At 41.3% G+C, this 23,454-nt stretch overlaps 1 protein-coding gene across 8 annotated transcripts in view; it reads left to right on the forward strand.

Annotated features, from left to right (window-relative positions):
• The window catches only part of LOC116851573 (glutamate receptor ionotropic, kainate 2-like), a 173,157-nt gene that overhangs the window by 129,449 nt on the left and 20,254 nt on the right, over positions 1-23,454 (forward strand). For 6 of the 8 annotated variants that reach the window (XR_004379615.1, XR_004379614.1, XM_032831126.1 and 3 more), the window contains 4 exons: positions 5,646-5,747; positions 5,836-5,937; positions 12,967-13,170; positions 21,221-21,325. Coding sequence is in view for 6 of the 8 variants with exons in the window: in XM_032831126.1 (XP_032687017.1) it covers positions 5,646-5,747; positions 5,836-5,937; positions 12,967-13,170; positions 21,221-21,325 (513 nt within the window). In the remaining 2 variants the exon portion in view is untranslated. Of the gene's footprint in view, positions 1-5,645; positions 5,748-5,835; positions 5,938-6,462; positions 6,667-12,966; positions 13,171-21,220; positions 21,326-23,454 lie in introns of all 8 variants that reach the window. The other 2 variants (XM_032831127.1, XM_032831129.1) reach the window with 2 other exon arrangements.

Here is a 23,454-nt window from a genome sequence, read left to right on the forward strand (position 1 = left end):
TACGCTAACGCGAAATAACTTATAACCTACCATTACATAGCCTACTTTCGGCCTATGCGTAGTATAAGTACGACTGTGCCTGCGCGAGAATACATATGTGCTACTATGACAAATCTAATGTTATGGGGGTGATTTTGGGATGTTGGAAAAATATTTTCAAGGTACTGGGTGTGCTACAGAGTCACACAAACACGCGTTGTCACCCCGGAAACGATACAGAACGAAATAAGCATATCTGACGTAATTTTCGAAAATAGACCTTTTCAAAGGCGAATGTTTCTTTAGAAAACCCTAAAAAACTATCCAAAATAGTGCTCTCTACGCTAACGCGAAATAACTTATAACCTACCATAACATAGCCTACTTTCGGCCTATGCTCAGAATAAGTACCACTGTACATGCGCAAGAATCCGTATGTGCCACTCTGACGGATCTAACGTTATGGGGATGATTTTGGGATATCGGAAAAATATTTTCAAGGTACTGGGTGTGCTACAGAGTCACACAAACACCCGTTGTCACCCCGGAAACGATACAGAACGAAATAAGCATATCTGACGTAATTTTCGAAAATAGACCTTTTCAAAGGCGAATGTTTCTTTAGAAAACCCTAAAAAACTATCCAAAATAGTGCTCTCTACGCTAACGCGAAATAACTTATAACCTACCATAACATAGCCTACTTTCGGCCTATGCTCAGAGTAAGTATCATTGTGCATGCGTGAGAATCCGTATGTGTTACTATGACGGATCTAACGTTATGGGGGTGATTTTCGGATGTTGGAAAAATATTTTTAAGGTATTGGGTGTGCTAGAGAGTCACACAAACACCCGTTGTCATCCCGGAAACGATACAGAACGAAATAAGCATATCTGACGTAATTTTCGAAAATAGTCATTTTTAAAGGCGAATGTTTCCTTAAAAAACCCTAAAAAACTATCCGAAATAGTGCTCTCTGCGCTAACACGAAATAACTTATAACCTACCATAACATAGCCTACTTTCGGCCTATGCGCAGAATAATTACCACTGTACATGCGCGAGAATCCGTATGTGCTACTATGACGGATCTAACGTTATGGGGTCCGGAGTCACGTTGCGTTACATGATTTATTATGATATCACCTTATACAAACTTGCAATACAAACTAGATAATTGATTAGGGTCAACTTGATTAGGGACCTTAATGGAACCAGAGAATGAATTTCTAATCGAATTGCGCATTGATTCGGATCGCCAATGGACCGCTAAAACGCGAAAGCCGAGCTTTTTCCATCACGGAGTTCTGATTTCACTGAAACGGCATTGCTTTTTCGCCGAGGTATGAGATATCATTTGTTTGCCGGTTCTGTTATCACGCGGTCCACGTATATGAGACTCGCGCGAGAGCTCCGCTGGTGGTCGCTTTTAAGACAACTTCTCATATTCCGCTCGTGTGCTCAAGATATACGCAGCACGGCAAGGGACTCGCGAAAAGGACACAATGATAGAAGCCGCCGCGTTCACGTCCGTTCGTGAAAGGGGATTTGGCCGCAGACAAAAGAAGCGTCCTCGTGTAATAACAATTTACAATTATCTTCCGGCTACTCTTGGCAACGTAACGTTGCGGCGTCTCTCCGTGGCGATCCGCGAGGGGGAAACACTCTTGAAGTTAAGTCACGTCCGACAATCCGCGTGGTAACTTCCGCTTTGGCTTTAATTAGTGTCCCGACGCCGGCGTGGAAACGAAGCTGCGAGATAGCGGCCGGGAATATCGCAAAATTCTTCGATTGGCTATTTCTCGTGTCCTCGCGTCTGAATTCTGATCGGCATATCCGCGATGGAGGAAACAGATAAAATTCCTCCTGTGAGAATTCAGCGCACACGCTAATCGTTAAAAGCGGCAAGCGCGATTATGAGAATGGACGGAGATCCGATATTTACAAAAATTGATTAATTGTCTGGCCGTTAGAAATGTTCTGCTATGAAATAGCCATCGCTGTCGTGCGCGCGCAAGCTGTTGGACAAATTAACACGATGGATCCGATCCGCTACGGCTTGAAAATGCATTTGGAAATTTCGCGAAAGCGATATGCTTTTATATTTTTATTCGTTTGAGCACGCGCATTTTACAGTAATCTCCGTGTTTTCCAATTTTACGCAAATCTTCTCTCATTTAATCTTATCCGCACTTCCCCCGACTGTTGTTTTTAATAGTAGAAATATCCGATATCGTAATGCGCGTCTCGTCGCGAATTGAGGATTCAAGTATTCACCCGCGATGAAAAGCACGGCACGATCTTCGCGGGAGACAAAGAGATCTTCGTCGCGCTATTGTTTCAAATACTTGCGCAATTAGATGGTAAGCAGATGATTCACGACGCCTTCCTCCCCGATTCTCTGCAGACAGACTCGCAATCTCGCATCCGCATAGAATCAGAGCTCCGAGTATCAAGTGTCACGGGAAGAAAAGGTGGGACCGCGCCTTGTTGTATAAAAGTGCTCAAATAAATCGAATTCTGCAGCGGACGGCCGCGTGAAATTTCTGTGAACGGCGATCCGAATTCAATTTCGAGGGATAACGCGCAAGAAGCGTGGCGCATATATACGCGATGTATTATTTATTTTATTAATTTAAATTGCGCGTATACATCGCGCTCAAATGCGCGTGATGTAATATTAATATTCGCGGTCTGCAAACTGTCATGATATCACATTTTCATTCATTTTCGCGTAATATCATAATTTACATTTTATGAATATTTTACGAGAGCATTGGTGTAATATATTTAAAACATGCGATGTTGCTCATTCAGTATAACGTAGCTCTCATACATTAATTTCACACTGGCTGGTTACGTGGTAACGAAAAATCTGGCGGAAAGTCAGCTTGGCCACGCAACTGCGAAAAAAAAAACATGGGACTATAATGCGAAGGAACGCAGCGCAGGCAAATTCGGTGCAGCTGCATATTTGTTGTGCAAACATATAACAGCAACTGTATAACAAATATGCAGTTACACCGCGTGCACATGCTGTCGTGATTGTCGCTGTATTATCTCGTTGAAATTTCGCACACACGTCGTAATAAATTTTTAATTTTTCACGCGATTTACACAGCAATTTGCAGTAATCTCGCCGCCCGTGCGAAATCTCGAGATTTATTCGGGATCATAGACAGTTACTAATATACGGACGAGTTAGTTCGGAGTGTTAGTTCGGCGAGAACGTGGAAACTTCGTATTACAATCGAGAGAATGAGAAATCGTAAATTCTCCGGTGAAGACCGCGGGTGCAAAATGAAGTAATCAAACTTTAGGTTGCATTTACTTCACATCGCTTTATTTTCGCATCTCTCTTGCATCCTCCGAAGACTCCTTGCGGATGATCTCGCAAAAACGAAACACCAGCGAGAGAAACTTCCGACTCCTTGGAACTCCCGTATTTTCATCTTCACGAAGCACGTCCGCTCAAGCCGCTCGTGTTCTTAATCGCATCGCGGTCTGTTTCGGGCGAACAGTCGAATTCACACCATCGTTTCCTTTCTTTCGCGAGCATTTCGCTCGAAAATCGTGGGGAGGCGCGAATCAAGGGTCGCGTTGACCATCGGGCCGTATTATTTTTACGGGCGACTGCTGGAATAAGGCCGTAAAGTCTTTTACGTCCGGTATTATTTGCGATCTTTGGGTTTTATTGCGTGGCGTACTGCCGTATACGGACGTGCGTGCCTCGTTACACGTCGTAACTTCCGCGCGCGGAACTTCAGCCCTTAAATACTTAACTGTGTGTTTCCCTTCCTGCGCGGTCCCGTTCTGTCTTTTGTACCGCGGATCATAAAGGAATAACGAAAGGAATGGAGTACCCTCCAACGATTCATCCTGTCGTCGCAAAGCACGTTCTCCTAAATTCTGAATGAAGTTTAATGAATGTCTACCGCTATTTTATGATATACTTAACGTGTCAAATAGACACGACAGACATTGATCTCTTTACCTCATCAAACATTCGCAATTATATTTGTTAGAAATTATTCCCCTTAGTTCATTCACTATATCTTTTTTTCTCTCTCTTTCATATTCCCTTCAACTAAAAAATTAATCTCTCTTTTAATAAAGCCATTTCTCTTATATATGGTCATTCTTCGTTCTTCTGCTTTTAAAAGCAAAGACAAAATCCTCTATATTTTAACGCTTTACGTAATTTAACAAATGAATTAGCTTAGTTATAGAAACGTAGCAGAAGTGAAGATGTAAAAGTATACTTTACTGAAACTGGTACAGTACTATTTTGTGAATAGAATAACGGCCGCCATATCAACACAAAAGTCCGTAAAATAAAAGTATCAGAGTTTATTGTGCTGTACTGTAGATGCATGTGGAAGTAAAATTTGAATAATATATTTTGAATATTAAATATTAAAAGGTATATTCAATATAGCATAAAAATCGATATTTTACGGCAAAGATCGTAGAATTTTCTTTTCCCTAAATACCGTAGAGCTTTTGATCAATCCGTCGCCGATACACACGGTAATCCCTCCTATTTCGCGAAGATCAGGCGACTCTCTCTTTGACGATCGTTGAATCGTTATTACACATTTACGTCTGCTATCTCCTCTTCGTCGCGGGAAAAAGGGCTGAAGCCGGAAGTTTAAAACTCTCCCCTTCTGCTCCCACTCCCTCTTCTTCAGTCCAGCAAAACCACCGATATGGAAGATGTTCGACTTTAAAGATGTTTCCCAAATTTATGCGTTCCACGATCCCGCAGAGGCGGGCTACGCATATCCATTCACCTTCCTCTTTTTTCACCCTCGTCTCTGCTTCCGCCTCTCACTCTTTCTTCCCCTCTCCCTCTCTCTCTTAATATCGTCGATGGCTCCGCAGATTTCCGGAGTGGCATTTTAACGGAAAAGCCGGCGCACGCGGTCTATCCTCGCTCCCGGATAGGGCGCGACGCGCTCCGCGAAGAGAAGCTTTAACGACTTTCGCGAGATTCGTGCGGACAGACAGTAACGACTTTCTAAGTGCGAAAATTTTTAAGGCAACTGGGAAAATTTCTGAGCCGGTAATACAGCGGCGGTTAGCCATCGCCGCGTCGGGGGTACAAAGCGAGCTTTTTGTCTTCGCGTCGGAGGACGCGCTGATACGCGACGAGATTGTGAGATATACGCTGCCGATGCGCATCCGTCTTGCATTGCATTTTAATGCAGTTGACAGTTTACATACAGCACGAGAGAGGATTCGCGTCCTTCGACTGAATTAACTTATGATTGTAGTCATTAGACTCTACAGCAGGCTCTTACTCGATCTCGAGTGTACATTTTCTCATCGAGGAGAACTCGTCAATCGTATTTAAGTTATCTTCTCTCACTGTGTTAATACAACTGCGTAAATTTTAAATGTGCATTTTTACGGAGAAATACTTCAGACTGCTAATAGCAGTTAAATCGCGAATCTCGGTTCTTGATAACAACGAGATTTATTGAATTAGGAATATTGAAAATCTTACGGAAAAATTTACTTATACACTCTCGATGCAAAATCTCACTCGTTACTTCAAGTTCGATCCAGCAGACCACCCTTGTCGAGCGAAATACGGTTGACAGACTCATGCATGGAACACAAAGCGCTCTCACGAACGAATCCGAAACGGCTTCTGTTGCAGGTCGAGATGAAGGGTATCTCCGGGCCCATTGAATTTAAAGAAGGCCGCAGAATTCAGTTTAAATTGGATCTGCTGAAGCTGAAGCAACACTCGCTCGTCAAGGTACGTTGCGGCTTACCGAGCAAAACAGGAAACGTATCGGGGCCGACGTGAATAACAGATAGGTATATAAAATTATGTGCGGAACTAGGTCGGCGAGTGGCGTCCCGGTGCCGGCGTCAACGTCACAGACACCGCAGCCTTCTTCGAGCCCAGCATCGGGAACGTGACTTTGATCGTGATCACTATACTGGTGAGTCGGCGTTGAGATTCGCGCATGAACTTTTGGTGGCATTTTATTTGCGCAGTAGTTTCGTCGCGCGCACATTCGGCATCTGAGAATTACATGAGACTGAGAAACAGTTAACGTTACGAGAAACATCTCTGTATCATTTTTTATCTGTTATGTATACGATCACGAACGCTGAAGATCAGAAAAATCAGAATGACGGTAGAGCATTTACGATATTCAGAGGAAATACATCTCGAGGAAACGTGTGTTCTCTCAAATGCATCGACGATCAAGTCGCTAAAGAAAAATGACAGTGCGAAGTATGGTATGGTCGTATGTCGGTAAGGTCGTTGTTGCAACTCCGGCCACGTCGTACCTCCCATTTTGGTAGAGCGAGGGCGAACGAGAGGAATGCGCGACGGCCAAGTTGAAAGTTCCCCGATATGGTCGGCGCCAACGTGTCTCGTCGTAAATATCCGCGTTGCGGCACGCGGTCTCAAAGCATTATTCGTTATTCTTGCATGAATCCCGCCCGTTTACGGACAGGAGATGCCGTACGTGATGATGCACCAAGAAAAAAACTACACCGGCAATTCGCGGTTTTACGGGTTTTGCGTGGACCTCCTGGCGGCGGTGGCGAAGGAGGTGGGCTTCTCTTACCGATGGGAGCTGGTGCCGGACAGGAAATACGGTGCACGGGATCCGGAAACCGGCGAATGGAACGGCATCGTCAGAGAGCTCATGCGACATGTACGATTCGGTTTGTTTTTATTTCTCACCTCTCTCTGTTCACCTCCTCTCCCCCCGTCGAGCACGTAATCGCTAAATAATCGTTGGTTACCTCGAGTTAGCGAGTTCTCCACGGACTTGTTAAGTAGTCAAGGAGCTTTTACTTTCTTCGTACTTTGTTACCTCCGAAGTGTTCTTTTTTCTTTCTCTCTCGACTGTCTACACTTTGGCTTAAACTCCACCACGGACATACACGTATATAGACAATCCATGATGATCAAAGCACGGTGAGCGATATTCCCTCTTAACTGACAGCCCAATATACAGCCGTATTGACAATACCAATAAACGACGGTAGTTCGACGCCCGTATAACCTGTTTCAGCGTAAAATAAGAACGATCACGATTAGAGCCTCTGTCTTCCTTGTGGGTTAGTATCCGTATCTCGTTTGAAGCCAACATTTCAGACCCAATTACGACCTTCGTTTGTGTATCAAGGCACGTTTCCGTTATGCTGACCCGCTGTTTGCCGAAGCTATCCTCCTAGTAACTCATTGTGATCAATTACTCCGGTATCTACCGTATCGAGGAGCCGTCCTGTGTAAAGGTAAATCACAATGCGCACGTCCCAGTGTGCGACATTGGTAGAACGGCCGGCAGAACCGGCGAGCGTCAATCGGCGTGTAATAAGATCGTAAATCGATCAGTGACGAGCGAGTTAATTACTGATTACATCGCTTAACGTAAATGCCACGGCGTTAATGAGCCCGTTAGCGGTACCTATCGATCATGCTTCAGTTATCGCGATCAAGATATTTTCACGGACAATCACCGATGACAATCGTCATGTAAACGCGTGAAATTCTCGTTCCTTCAGACGGGAACGTCATGCTTTGCGATTACAGTATTCTACAGAAAGTATACTACTGAAAGCGTGAAACGATGGAGGACTTTGTTGATGCGCATCTTTTAACACAGGGGCAGTATTCTTTTATGTTGCATCTCTATTATACGAGTGATTTAAATGGATCGAGTAGACAATTTTTGCGCTGTAATGTAAATCGATCGGCTTAACTGTCAATGTCATAAAGTGCCGTCGATGCCAGACGGGCATCGTTATAACGTTACATAATGTTATATTGCACATGATTCATATAACGATTTAATTAAACACCGCCTGTCCTCAAAAATCGATGCGCAGCCAATATTTTTAGCTTGTCGTGGTAGGTGGCTTTTTTCTTGATTAAAAACGACGGCAGACAGGCGATGGATAGATTATTAATGATCGCCAATAGTAATATTGTGTCACGAAATTTTTAGCGAAAAAGATAAGCGCGAATCAAATATTTTCTCTCGTGAGGTGTGACGCAAACTCGATATTCTTGTTTGAATTCCGCGATATTGTGAGACAAGACTCAAGAGCATTTCTCGAAATATTCATTATTTTCAATTAAGTTCTTTCATATGTTACTTTGCAATAACAATTTGTAGTTTTCGATCTAGACTTTTGCATAAATTCGTAACGACCATTTTTGTAACTGTGGAGAATTAGATGATAAGAATTGCGTCTTCACGGGTTTCCCGTTGGTTGGATATTTATTTTTCATATTACGTATTATTACTTTGCTCATTAGACGTTTACTTAATGACTGCGAGTCTTCAGCGCTACCTGATCGATGCGTGCACGCGTGTCGCTTGCCAACCACGGGGCGTGTTCGACGTTGAAATTTGCCGGGCTACCCTCTCTTTAAATCTTTCACGCTCTTACGGTTTCACGCTTCACGTACCTCGCCGCTTTATTCAAGATTCATGCATTATTCAACGGTGTGTTAAAAGTGGCCTTACAACCTCCATTAAGTTGGCTTTAAATTAATTTTATATCTCATCTCCTGCCCTCCAGATTGGATGTGCGGACTTTAACGCTTAGCGCGTTCGTGTATGGATACGTCGCATCACGTATTCATTTTACGAAGACGTTGACTGTCTAATCTCGACGTTCTTCCTCAATTTACACGATGACGAGAAATCTGTTTTGTCGTTTTGTTTCTCACATTCTTCGCGAGACGTCGATGCGAGTATTCGTCCTCCAACTTTGTCTACAAGAAATGATTTTCCCGATTGAATTTTATGTTCGTAACCACGTATATGCTAATTCGCCATCTTCATTTTCCGTGAACGCGCGTTCGTGCGGCTTATTTCAATTGAATCTTGCGTTTGAGTTTTCGAGCTGTTTTCATGCATATGTATGTATACGCGCGTATGCATAACAATTTTTTTCCCAAACGAATGTAAAACTTCAAACAACACGCACGAGATAAAACCTATGCGTTACGGTATCCTCGTGATACCAATTCACACACTAACACTCACACATACAGAGTCACAAAGTTAACAATATTAACGTGAAAAATAAAATTAGTCAGATCGAAGAAACGTTTTGCGTGATGTTTCAAAAATGTATTAAACTGTCAAATATTAATGATTAAAGTGTTTCTTTCCTATTTTTCCCGACGTATAATTTTTTCACGCGGCATAATATACTCCTGCTAAATGCACTCTTCATATATACTATGCTATTGCAGTTAATCCGCTCGAAATTCTCATGTGTAACTCGTAAATAGCAAATCTGACGCGGACGTTCCCTACTAATTAAATCCTTTACGTTTTCGCAGTAACGCAGCCACTGTCCCATTTTCGTCCAAAATGGCGAAAGCTTCGTGAAGCGAAGTTACTTTATTGCATTTCAAGAAGCCGATTTGAATTTAAATTTAAATCTAGACTGCTAGACCACTTCCAGCTCTAGCTCTGAATATACGACGACCGCGTGATAACGCCCGCAGCTGGAAGCATCTTTTTGTCCACGCTGTTTCCGCTCGTTCGTCGTAAGAATAATATTTCTACGGTACAACGGAAAATTTTTCTCTCTCTCGTCCTCACTCTTGTTCTCCCCCTCTCTGTCGTTCGCATTTGTTTGTTTACCCCGTACGTGCAATTATCGGAATTGCTCGAATAATTGACCCGTTCCTTCCTCGCGTATCGCCCGCCCGGTGCATCTCCAGCACACTCGATTGTACAAATCAACGATGCGTCAGACGTGCAATCTACGATTTCAGCGCGCGCGATACACGTATCGAGCGTAATAAAGGGTTTCTGTAATTAGAACCGTGCGCGGTAAACACGAGGGATATTTTTTATCGTGCAAGTTTTACGCGGAGAGTTGTTGTTGCAAAACGAGCGAAATTATTTACAAACACACGCTGTCGTGCAGAATTAGCTACGACGGGGCGGAAAATTGTTGCTGGTAACGTTACTCGTAAGACGCAACAACGAAATAATACAGCGCGACATTACGCAAATGAGCTTGACTCGGTAAACCGCACTCTAACTGACATAACTTCACGCGTTAACCGGCACTCTCGCACCTGCGTCTCCAAGGCAGTACGAGGTACATACAACATGTAGTTACGCGCGCGCGGAGCGCGTCACGCACATCTCGTGGGAGTGTTCGGCGTAATAGTCTATCGAAGAGTAATCCATTTAGCCGGTAATCAGCATCGAGAGAGCCTGTGCAGATCTCTCTCTCTCTCCTTCTCTTGATGCGTCAATATGCATCCTCCAGTGGACTTGAACATATCCGGAATGCCGTCGTAAATACCAATTAAAGCTGTCGACATCGTCACGAAGACATACGACCCACCGTTGCGTTCCGGCACTCCTAAACTCTTCGACGATGGGCGTATGGCAATGTCACTTTCATGCCGATTTCGTAGATGTTGTTTTGGGGTTGGCGGGAGTCAGGAAAACACCCGCGCATTTTCGGTCGACGCTGCGTCGCGTCGCGTCGCGTTGTGTCGCGCCGTTTGCGATGTGACACATTGTGGATTATAGGGTTTTATGTGCCTTTCTTTTTTCTCTTTTTTCAGTGTAAAATCTTCTTTCTCTTCCTACATCGTTTGTTTTATTTGTCGCGAAACTACGACACACGTTTGTTAATCTATATTGCAAACAGAAAACGAAATGTTGTGCTGCGTTATTATTTAATAACGAGTTCGCAGATATTTATTTAAAATATTTGTATAGTAGCATGATTATATTTATGTATTTATCGTAGGATGTAAATATTTTTTAATATCGCGAAAACTCTTCTTACTGAACAATCGCCAGACCAACCATTCATTGATCACCACAAGAATACATATTTAAAATGACAACTCTACAATTATTTCATATCGCGTCCATTTAATACTCTTTAGTCGAGTGTACAGCTAGGAAAAGGATTAGCAGGAACTAAAATATAGCTGTCGTAGCTAAGATGCGTCATTGAAATAGGGACAGCTGATGTCGTTGTTACCAAGAGTAAATTTATTAGCTATTTGAACTTTGGGGCTACAGCGGAAATATTCGCTGTTAGATATACACACAATAGTAATAAATCTACGTTTTATACATATTAAAAATATAAAACTGATGTTTCACACTGCATATCCAAACCAAATTTCTCATTAGTTTTTAACATTAAATAATGTCCACTTAACGTAAACACAAGAACCAATGTTTTTCGTATTTATATTACGCTACTTGATCCTTATCTCACGAGAAAACAATTTCACGTTCATCGGGAGCGCGATAATTTTTGCTTTCCAACGGTTTTTGTTTCAAGTCGCTACGACGTTTACAAGTAGAGTTATTGACGTTTGTATCGATCCGCGCACTCGATCGACCGACCTTAACCCTTTAGCGCGCTTTTAAGATAGGTCCTAACGTGACGCGTAGCGGAAACAATAGCCGCATTCCCAAATGCTATTTTGGGAAGCAAAATCCTACGTGTCCGTGGCGGCAGACAGTGAACACGGCTCGTGAACGTAACAGTGAACGTGTTAAAGAATTCCCTTTAACACGTTCTCACACGCGTTTATGGTACTCTTTTTTGCCTACTTGGAAAAGTTGAACGTCATGATCGGTTAAAGCACGGCAAACATGATCACACGAACAACACGCAACTTCTTTCATTCGCGATCAAATTATTCAGATTCCTTTCTTCGTCTCGTTTGTATTGTAACAGTGACGAAAATAATATTGTTACTGTGGACTACAATTAAGAAATAATTATTGTGCTTATTTGCAAAATGGCAGAGAACGTTTTGTTCAATTTCATGAGTTCTAGCCATACATGAACGTTGGTACATGTTATATAACATTTTCAACGCGCGCCAACGAAAAGAATATATAATAAAAAGATTGTGAAAAAACGTTTGTTTTACGTTACCATTAATTATACAGAGTTTGATTTAGATACTTATATGTGTGCGCATAAAACTTATTATTAAAATTAAATAAAAAAATCCTCTACCATTTTGTGTAGACTGTCATAGTGATTGTTAATATTAGTAAAAGAAAATTAATCAATCAATGCGAAGTCGAATGCTCAAAATTCACACGTATGATATACTTACATTGAGAGAAAAAATGGTAGATATAACTAAAATTATAATTATTTTTAGCCTCAACCATATTTTTGATTACTTTAACACGAAAAGAGTAGTAGTAACATGCGTATAAGATTATTACTTCTAACATTATAGTAGAATTAAATAAAAAAATAGTTGTCTTGATCATTATAAGTAATTTATAGTAATTACTTTTTTACGTAATTATATAATTACAAATACAAATATTTTTCTTTAGTGTAGAAATAGTTTTCTCACTTTTTCTTAGCAACACGAACAAATGTGCATTTTTATTTTCAGCTAATAAATTTGTATCTCACAACGAATGCATTTCACCAGTGATAACCAACTCTAGAAATGATAAAAAGATTAGCCTTTTACCTAAGTTCGAATCTACCATTAAAATTTAACTGATATTATCAAGTGATTTCTTTGCGTGTGTAACTCACGGTGGGCAAGCGTATCTCTCGTGACACGAACGGAGTGTGAAGCGAGGATACGTCGAAATCTCCCTGATCCCGTCAAACCCGGATCGAAGCCGTAAAGCTTGATCTCCGCGCTCGCGGCTTTTGCCCTGGAAAGAACAAAAAAGAAAAAGATTTACATCCAAGCCCGTAAAATTCTCACGGCAAAGTCGCGAACGCTTTTATCGTTTCGCTCGACATCAGTGACCTTGTCGCCGACCATACCGATAGAAACCCAGCAGAAGGCCACAGTGTCCTGCGAGAAAAGACGCAGCGACTAACAAAATGGGCGGGAAAACTGGCGGCCGGAGACAGAGATAGAGGAAAGGAAAAAAGTGGAATCGTGGGAGCGAGCGGGCCTGTGTGAGAGATGAGCGAAAAACGGTAGCTCCTTTTTATGATCCCCGTAGGAGCAGCCGTACGTAATGCTGAAGACCGGGGGGAATTTCAGCGGGAACGCGCGCTACGAGGGCTTCTGCATCGACCTGCTGAAGGAGATAGCGCGCATGGTGGGCTTCACCTACAGGATCGAGCTCGTACCGGACGGCAAGTATGGCGTTTACGATTACGAGACAGGCGAATGGAACGGGATAGTGCGCCAACTGATGGACAAGGTGAGGCATGTGTGCGCGTGTGTGCGCGTGTATATGTGCGCTTGCATGGATGCGCGATTCACCTATGAATGCGCGAGTGTGTTGGCAGCACATCGGGATTAGCGCAGAGACGCGCGAAACGCGTGCACTTCGCAGATCCACCGCGAGAAAACGCATGTGTTACAGAGATTACGTGATGAAATACCGGTAAACTAGATTTAACACTCTCTTCAAGATAGTCAACAGTTGGTTTTAATTCTCAACATCAGTTTGCAGTCGCCACCTTTAGCTACCTTAATTGGTGACTAATGAGTACGCGTGCGGACGTAGAGAGCTACATGAGAGCGCGAAACGAGTGCCGCGTATATACATTCAAGGGTCATTTTATGACAGTCGGATCGAGAAACTTTCATAAAGGCAGCACAGCAGTACGCTTTATATGTAACGGAAATGACGTGTACACGATCCACCGTGTTGTCCCAGAGTGTTGTTGACTGAGGTTTCACCGTGGCGGAACAGTTTGACAGTCGATAACAAACGTGACAAAAGGTAGTTAAGTGAGTTGCGCACAGACATAGAGTAGGCGTCGACATTTTATTGTCGGCGCGAGGAAATGTGGAGTCCTCGGGGAGAGCGTATTGGTAATCCGCACGGAGAATCCGCATCGACACGCGGTGAAATCTATGAAACCTTATTACCCGAAATTTAGGTAAAGTTATCTACATTCGCGCCGCTATCGCGTAATCGAACGTTACTATTCTGCCGCCGGCTAAATCGGTGTAGGGATATACGATTAAAGTCGACATCGGGTTACTGCAGCAACGTATCGATCGGCTAAATTGATGACTACGGGATTTCCCTCGAACGATGCGAAAAGATATTCACATGTGATGATTCGACTCGATTGATGTATAAAAGTACAGGATGATATTAAAGAAAGTACTTATTATTAAATGACTGACAAAATAAAGAAATCAATTTTAAGAGTTCGTTCATAGAAAATAGCTTTAGACCGTTCTTTTATTTCTATTTACAATAGTAATACTGATTTCGTACCTTATTGTTGCGATATAAACGACGGAGAAAAAAATTAAAACAGTATCGTCGCAAATGATTGAAGATACTTTTGTAGGGATTTTTTCGAATTTGATCTATCGCGACGTTCATTTATGCTTATTCTCTGAATTAGAAAAAGCAACATGCGCGCCAAAAATTCTGTTTTTTGCGCCGATTCATTTACGATTACGGGCTTTTATGATTGCAGCGCGCATGCGTGAACAGCTACGTGGTCAAACGACCACGTGCTCGGCCGATCAGCTGACATATAACGCGAAACGCCGAGTTCCAATCGCGTGACATTTCACAATCGCGTTGCAGGATTAAATTACCGATTTTCCTTCACCTACTATTATTCAACATAACATAATTGTTGACATAGCACATGTTGTTATAACAATCGATATCTTCGATAGAGGTCATAGCGATTTCAAATTAAAACCATAAAAAAAATTGAGAAAAAAGCAGTGTATTGAAAAATTGAAGATAAATTTAATTAATATCATTAAAGATATAGTAAATAATAATTAGTTAAAAAAAATAACGCAGGAGATATGTATGTGTATTAAACTCCGTACATTTTGTGATTTATTGGGCCACAATTTGAAATTTTCCTCACTATCTTTTTTCCTTCTTCTTTCTATCGCGCTCAATTTTACTTTAGAAAGAAGTGGAGAAAAGACGTGTAAGTCATGTGAAGTTTGATTGTTGCTAGCTTTGAATAAATTAAAACTGCATGTTTTTTTAAAGATATGGCTTCGGGAAGATATTTCGCGAGTATGAAGCTGTCTCTGTGTGGTAGAATCGTGCCGATAAACTCGACGGTGCTCGTCGATTGGCGCAAATCACTACGCCGTTGCCAGCACTTGGCGCTAAACGCGTAGGCTTAGATGCGACTGGTGCTATTCGCTTTTGCAATTCAAATCACGGACAGATGCGGCGAGACTCGGATACGCGAACGACACGTTTCTACCAGGAAAGCGTGAAACTAGCTTCCGCATCGCCTATTGCTGCGTCTACATTTCAAGTAGGCAACATGCGCGCAAGCACGCAGCCGATTGATTAAGCGCCGCGTATACACGCGCTGCCAGTTCTACCGAATTTCAATATCCCGCTGACATTTCTAGCAGATGCAATAACAACCCAGCAGCGGCGCGATAACAATGTCGGTTCGCGTCATCTGAAGGGAACATATACGTGACTTCGCCGGTAATCCGTTGAATGTCGCGCGCTGATATCGATTAATTTTTCGAAATAACTTAACTACAGATTGTAGATGCAGCAATATCGTAGAGGAAAACGCGATTATCAACAATTAATAACGAGCGCACTCGTTATCTCGTTTAATTGATTTTCCGATGCGTGTAACTTTGAAAATGCAGTAGGTGCTGTTTTATACGTAAATTAATGAGACACAATAACGTCACGACTGTGATTTTCTTGCTGCTAACAGAAATTAATTGCTGAATCAATGGGTTTTATTTAAACTCAAATACTCTTGTGCATCTTTAATGTACCTAACAGTATTTCCGCGTAAGAGGAAGTTTGAGATCGCAAGTATCGGTTCTAAACTTAGGGGATTTGTAGTACTCTGTTGTAAATACCCAATGACACCCATGTTGTAGTAAAACACAGTAGTTAAATATATTAGCTGCACCACTAAAAGGCCATTCCGCAATTACGTCACATGAAACTTCAGTATTTTTTGGGTAAACTAAGTAGGATGTAACTAGTCGTGTATCTCGCGGAGCGATATCTACATTCCAAAACTACTTTCGCCATAAATCCCGAAGTTCGAGATTGGGCTTAGTATCCGGCAGCTCCAGAACCCAAGGGCGCACTTTTATCACGATGAATAATGTATCATCTAGTATGTAACAGAAAGTACGCTTCTGTGTATGGAAAATAATTAATTCCATCCATTTCAATGTAACGCGATGGAGGTCCGCTTGTAATCTACCAACGATCCACTAAGTGGATAACGTTAAGTAAATATGCGACATTTAACCCGAAGCGTTTAAAATGTCTGCGTTTAATTTAACGTAATAATACAAGACAGTATTGAAGACAGTATTTACAAGACAGTATTGAAGAGGTATTGTTCCAACCTGTAACATCGTTAATAATCCAAAGCCTTTTTTCATTGTAACTTTTAATCATTGTAACTTATTTACAATATCCTCATTTAAGAAACATTTCTTGCTATTAAATCCAGATTTGTTTTAATTCTACGACTCTTTTGCATACAGTCCTAGTGTAATTGTAATTACACATGCAAAATAAGGAGAACCTATTGTTTATTCAATCTGTTGTTCATATCCTCTTCAAATAAATCGGTAAAAATGCTGATTGAATCAGTGAAATGACTCATTTACTGATAATTAGTAAATATTCACTGATTTTCAGTAAAACACTCCCATTTTACTACCTCGTCTTATTTCTCACTGATTTTGATCAGTGGAAGTAAGATTTCATTGTAAAATCTTTAGTTGCGTTATACGTCATATCAAATCCAAGTTTTTGCATTTGTGACGGAATTAACTGCCTTCATGCACGGCTTGCATGCAATGACATTATCTGCGTTCGTAAACTGCATCATAATAGGAATAGTCGCTACTATTAAGTGATTCAATCAGTGAGATTTTACTGATTACAGTGGTGCACTTATAATTAAACTACCAGCTGTAAGTATTTCAGTAAAGAATACAGTAAAGAAAAGTGATTGTAGTATCAGCTGTAAGTATTTCAGTAAAGAATACAGTGATTGTGCTTTAGAGAGTAAGATGACGAACAAACTGAAAAATTTGTCGATAAAGTTTGGAAGTAGTCTGTTTACTTGGCGCTTATTTTCTGGAGAAAGAGCTGAGTGTGCTTACATTTTAATTCCATGGTAATGGAAGCCATTCTCGCCGCCAACCAAATCCATCTTGTGGCAAGGAACGTGCAAGTACTCGACGGGACGGAATAATCATGTTAAAATTTCGAGACCAGAAGTGACGTGGAAACAACGATTATTAATCGTCTAATATTTCTCGATCCGGATCGCATTGAACGCTCGCCAGCGGTGGCGTGATCGTCGATATAACAACGCACATATAAACGGCACGCGCACATGTGGACTGGCATGAAACGATGAGAAATCGCGATACGACTCCGCAAAATTTCTCATTTTCGTCGGTCCCGCGGACTGGCGCGTTACAAAGCGCTCGGCACTATGTTATCCGGACGGCAGTATTAATTTTGTCAGATGATCATTAATAATGCTTGCCTAGCCGCAGTCGCGAAGCGCCGAGGGGCGGCTGGTAAAGCTCGGCAGGGTAAAAATGACGATAAAAAAGTGACCGCGTAATATGCCTACAAGCGCATCGTATTTTAACGACTTAAGTGCAGTTAAGAGGATCTCGACGTGGAGACGTCCGTGAAACGTCAAAGCGTGGGACAGGCGAGTGGCTAGTTAGTACCGTGACGTATTAATTAACATGTACATGCTCAACTTCTTTCACGCTAAACTGTCTGGCTCGTTTTTATCTGGAAAACTTTTTACTTCTGCTATTTCTTTCCTTTACGAATTTCTTTCCTTTTATATTCACTGAAGAAATATTTCGCGCTGTAAATCATTATAATACGTGGCATTAGGCGGTCTCACAAAATGACGAACAATGAGTTTCATACAGAAATATAAAATGACGAACATGAGTTTCATACAGAAATACCAAAGAGATGTTACGCGGTTTTACGCGAAGATTAAAGCAACGAATTTTGAAATATTTGTATATCAAAAATATCATACGTAATGTAACATTATATGTTGAACGAGAATCTTATGAACGAGAATATGTCAATATGCTCGATACATATTTTACCTTTAACTGGACATTCGCACAAATAAAATGTTATTTTTCGAGTGTAGCAAAGCTCACAAGAATATTAATACGACGTATAACAATCATTACGGAAATTATTAAACGGCTGAGCCAATTTTTGGGCAAGAATGACGCGGAGTATTAAATGCGCGTAAAAGTGCCAACTACCCTCATAATTTTGCATATTTACAATCTCACGGAAAATTGATCTCGTGCATCATTTTTCCGGTACATTATTACTATTCGGGGGTTCGAGCTGGCTTCTGGCTTTCGTGCTAGCCGACACGTCGATATGTGAAAACAACGTTGCTCGTACATTCATAAACGATTGACGGCACGATGCATCGCGACTCCGCAATGGCGCCATGCTGTCATCGTGCGAGAGCGTACGCAACAAATTATTGCGACCGTCATCCAGGATTGCACGTAGGAGCGTAGCATAAATCACACGTGAATTAGCGACGCCGAGTCCGAAATATCTTTCCGGATGAACTGGTGTCGTTTTATACGACGCCGATATCGAATATTTCAGCTGTTCGTCGTACGAGAGATCCATTGCGATCCTCGAATATCCCGTTTATAGCTTAACCATCGACGCTCATAATATAGTGTCAGTTGGTATTTATGAAGTATCGACTTTTTGCGCGAAGGAATGGGGGTGTGGGATCGCACAAGCGGATTATTGCACAGATATTTCATCGGTCAGAACCGATAAGCGCAAAGATGCAATAATCTGCAATAAATTACATCCAAACGATACCTAATCAGGTGACACGTGAGATAAATATTCGCGGGTTGTTTGCCGACGCGACGAGACCTTGATCGCGAATTTCGTTCTCGAATCAAACGGGTGCGAGAATAACGTCATGAGAAACGGTCGGTGCATCGTGTGGCGCTTCATGCGCCTCATGATTGATATTTACTGCAGTCAGGTTGTAGTTCTCCGGCGAGGTAGAAGCAAATATATTTAAGACATAGAGCAAACGGCACACTCCGAGATGAGAATCGGCATTCGCTGGGCATAAACAATGGATGGCGGCGATGTATAAATTGTGTCTCGCCGACAGTCGCTTTGCACGACAAAATCGCCGTGTAACGCGCGACGTTTACGCACGCGAGCGCGGCGAACGAAGGAAAGGACAAGGGATTTCCCCGGTTTCCTATCGAGAGCGTTCCCTGCCAGAGATATCCGCGTGTATGCAGCGCAAGCCGGAAATAAATCTGCCCGAGCTGCCGTCACAGTGTGCCGTCGTGCGACGAGTGCGCTTCCAGACGCTGAAAAAGCAGTTAGATATCGCGACAGAAGTGCGTATGCACGATGTGAGGTCTTTCGCTCCAGGCGGCTTCGTTGAATCGGGGACAACATTCCACTCAGCCACGTCAGCTATCCCGCTGGCACGTTTCACGTGTCTAAATAATTTTTCGCACCTGCGAACACGACCAAGCGCGCACACGAAAGCGATATTCATGACATATGCACTTCTATCAGCCACTTTAATTAAATCCGACCAAATATACGAATTGAAAGAGTTATCGAGAATATTTTATATATAATTTTTTATTCATTTTTTATTCATTTGTTTTCTTTCTCTCTCCCTTTTTTTAAATGGTAGTTCACTTATTAGTATAATATTGAAATTATTAAAGGTTTGCTAGAAATATCAATTAATATCAAATGTCAGTTAATATCAAATATCAGTTACTAAAAAAAGACATGATAATGGCAACTACATACAAGTTTTGCATGTAAAATTATTATTAATGTATATTGTTGCATGTAATGTATATAGTTAAATAAACTATTTTGTAGTTATCGTAACTAAAATTGTAGTTGCAGTAACTATATGAAATAGTTGATTGAACTATATAGTTGGTTTCCATAATAACGTTGTATATAGGTTGTAATGCAGTGGTTGTGAGGCGTCATATGTTGGTCAAACTAGTAGAAGACTCTCTACACGTATTGCCGAACGGCATATAGGAGAATTCCTAGGAGTTCTACGGCGTGGAGTTAACGGCCATACAGGAACACCGTTTGAGGAAGAACCATGATTTCGATTGGGATCATGCCAAAGTTTTACATGAGGAACGTTCTTACTTGAAACGCCTGATTTCAGAAATGATTTTCATCAAATTTCAAAAGCATGGTCTTAACTCACAAAAGGACACTGAATATTTGGGCAGTAGCTACTGCGGCTTGTTATGAAAATAAACTTTGTTTTGATTTCCTTCTCTTCCACGAGTCGTTGCCGCAATGTTAATGCTCGGTTAAATAAATCTGTAATTATTTGTATTTCTTAGACGTGGCGATGTTATCGTTGACAGGATCGTTTTACTTTTAGCTGAGCTCAACAAAGGTATTTTATATTGTCTGTTTTAATTATTTATTACATTTCAATTTTACTTTTATTTTATTTTATGATTTTTTATAGTTATGACGACTACTTCTTAATATTAATTTGACTACTTAATATTATTTCGGTAACGGTCTTGCCAGCTTTAATATTGCGATTAACATTCATGTCATTTTAATCAGGTCTTTAATTAATTGTAATGCGTTCGTATTGTATACCTTGAGTTTTTATTATCACTGAAGAGGGTTCATGATTGAGCCGAAACGTTTGCTTATTTATATTAATTACTCATGTTCAATAAATATTATACGATTTCCTAACACAAGGAAGGTTTTACCCATATGGTACATAGCACTATTAGTCCTGTGCTTGAACTCGGATTGTCCTTTTTCCTATTTTTTGATTGAATTATATAGATTACAATTCTACATACAAAACTCTTGTTGTTGTTATTATCATGTTTTTCTCTAAATATAGTAGCCATTATTGATACACTTTGCGAACATAGACAGTGTCATTGTACGCGCACAAAAGCCGTTAATTCTATCGTGGCGGCAAGCCAAAATTTGGATCTGGTACGTATAACATATAAATAATTTATATGTTGCAGATTTCGTAGTGAAATCTTGCTTCCATCAAGATCAGTGAAATATAAGACAAAATAGAAAGTGGCAATATTTCTATTGAAAATCAGTGAATGTTCACGGATCATAGTTGAAATAGTCCTTTCAATCAGAAACATTTTTGCCGATTCACTTTAAGAGAGTATCATGCCCGTTTTTCTTTCGTGCTTCACAGAAAGCTGATCTCGCAGTCGGCTCGATGACGATCAACTATGCGCGCGAGAGCGTCATCGATTTCACGAAGCCGTTCATGAATCTGGGCATCTCGATCCTCTTCAAGGTAAGAACGCCAGATGTCTCAGCGGACGTCTGTCTCGCGGTTTCGCGCGGCGGGGAACTGCCGCGTTGTAAACTCCCGAAATTTATACCGTTACAAGGCAGCAATTATTCGCTTCCGACTCGGTGGCCGCTCGGGTGCGCTTAAACGAGCTATCTCGTATAAGCTATCCCCATAATCCCAGCCCGCTCGAAATGGCTCCACTCTGATAGCTCATATTTTCATTTCATCCATAGCGTCCATTGTTGCCGACGGATCTTGATTCTTTCACCCGTCCACCTTTGTTGGTCTTTCCCCTCATCCTGTGTATTTTTCCACGCCGCGCACCTGTTATTCTTATTTGCTTTTTTCGCTCCCCTCCTCTCCACCCCCGTTGTATACCGCCACGTTGTTGTTCGGACTATTTTTGTTTGGCAGCCAGCGAGCGTGCCGCGCACTCAAGAATCAACGCGACATTCATGAAATTTTCGTAACGTTGAATAATAATGTCATCGTCGTTATTTCGTATCCCACGGTATATATCGCCCTCTTTCTTTGGATATGCGTCCAACCGTGTGGAGCGAAGTATCCGATAAATGATCTCCCGCCCGTGTTATCGAAGTTTTTCTGACTTTCGTCGACGCGATAGCGGCTCTACCGAAGGGATAATTTTATCCGAGATAACGCCGTCGGAATCAGGGAGCTACTATTCACGTGTAACTGTAAGTTCGTCTGACTACGGCGCTGTCTGACCATAACCAGCGCTTATCTACTCACCCGTGAAACGACCGATGCTTGATAACGGTCATGTCCGGATAAACCCTTCCTTACTTTACTAGAAGCCAATTAATAGTTTCGCGTAAATACCCAGCGCGTATAAGAGGTTCGCAGTAGTTACTGATTGTGCATGACTAGATACGATTCAGTCTTATACAGGGAAGACCGGATCTGGAAGTCATACGGGTCAGTTGTTACAAAGCTTATATCTCGTGTAACAAGTGGAAGAGCATATTCTTCTCTACAGTATAGATCATGCTTGTATCACATAATCGTTCGGTATACGAAATGGCTTATGAAATAGAAACACTGCATGCGGCATTTACAAGCACTTTTTCAAAACTGGACGTGATAATAAATTTTTTCTTGTCTCTATTTTTATTAATCTGTTGGTTTTGGGATTTCTGGTCGCAATCTCTTTTTAGTAAGTAAGAAATATTATGAATTCAACTAATTGTCCCTGTTTTTAGTTAACAATCACTGCAACATAATTTATCAATATAATCTTTTTATTCCAAATAACCGTTCGAGTTAAGTTGGCTCAAATTAAGTGGAATTAGTCGAACGTTATTGCGATTTTCGCAAAGCGGTATTGGGCTTTTTTGTTCATCACAATCTGTTCTACGTCTCCACGAGAGATTGTCAAATCTCTAGGAGATTTTTCACCTAAAGGTTGTACCTATATGAAAATATGCACAATATTAAAAAAAATATTGTATATATCTTTTTTTATCAGTATGTAAAAAGTGTGACAACTAAACCTGGTTCCCCTATTCAACCGACACCGATACATCTCGCGTATATGGATAGTTTCTGATTGAGAACCAAATATATCGTATTTGTTTGTTAAAAGGCGTCGTCATAACAATCATTAGTTAAATTACGTTTAAAATCAAATTTTATTTACATGACGATAACAACGAGTAGCAGAATTACACGCAACTGTAAACTAACATATATTTATATCAGCAAAATAACACATTTCCAAATTTTCCAATTTAAATTAAACATTATAATTCTACTTGTAATTTATATAATAATAATGAAAATTTATCGAATCACACACAATCAATCTGTAATTGATATAAAATACGCGTTTACAGTATTTTCTGCAGCAACTTTTCGCGCTGCATGGCTCGCTTTCTAAATAGTGTGAGCTGTTTTAAAAGATCTCGCTCATTTTACGTACAACAGAGATAGTTATGCCGTGTCTGCTGCAAATTTGGATTCTCCAAGCTCATTCCACGGTTGTGAGATAGCGCAGACGACGGCAATACCCTGGCGTCGCGATGCATTCGCGCGCATCAGCGAGCACACGTGCGTTCTCGCTTATAATGGCGTAGCATGTGTCGCAGAGATTTCGAAGGGGGGGGGGG

Source organism: Odontomachus brunneus, unplaced genomic scaffold (genome assembly GCF_010583005.1).
Source record: "Odontomachus brunneus isolate Ranch 3 - 2012 unplaced genomic scaffold, Obru_v1 Obru_scaffold_178, whole genome shotgun sequence".
Lineage (NCBI taxonomy): Eukaryota > Metazoa > Arthropoda > Insecta > Hymenoptera > Formicidae > Odontomachus > Odontomachus brunneus.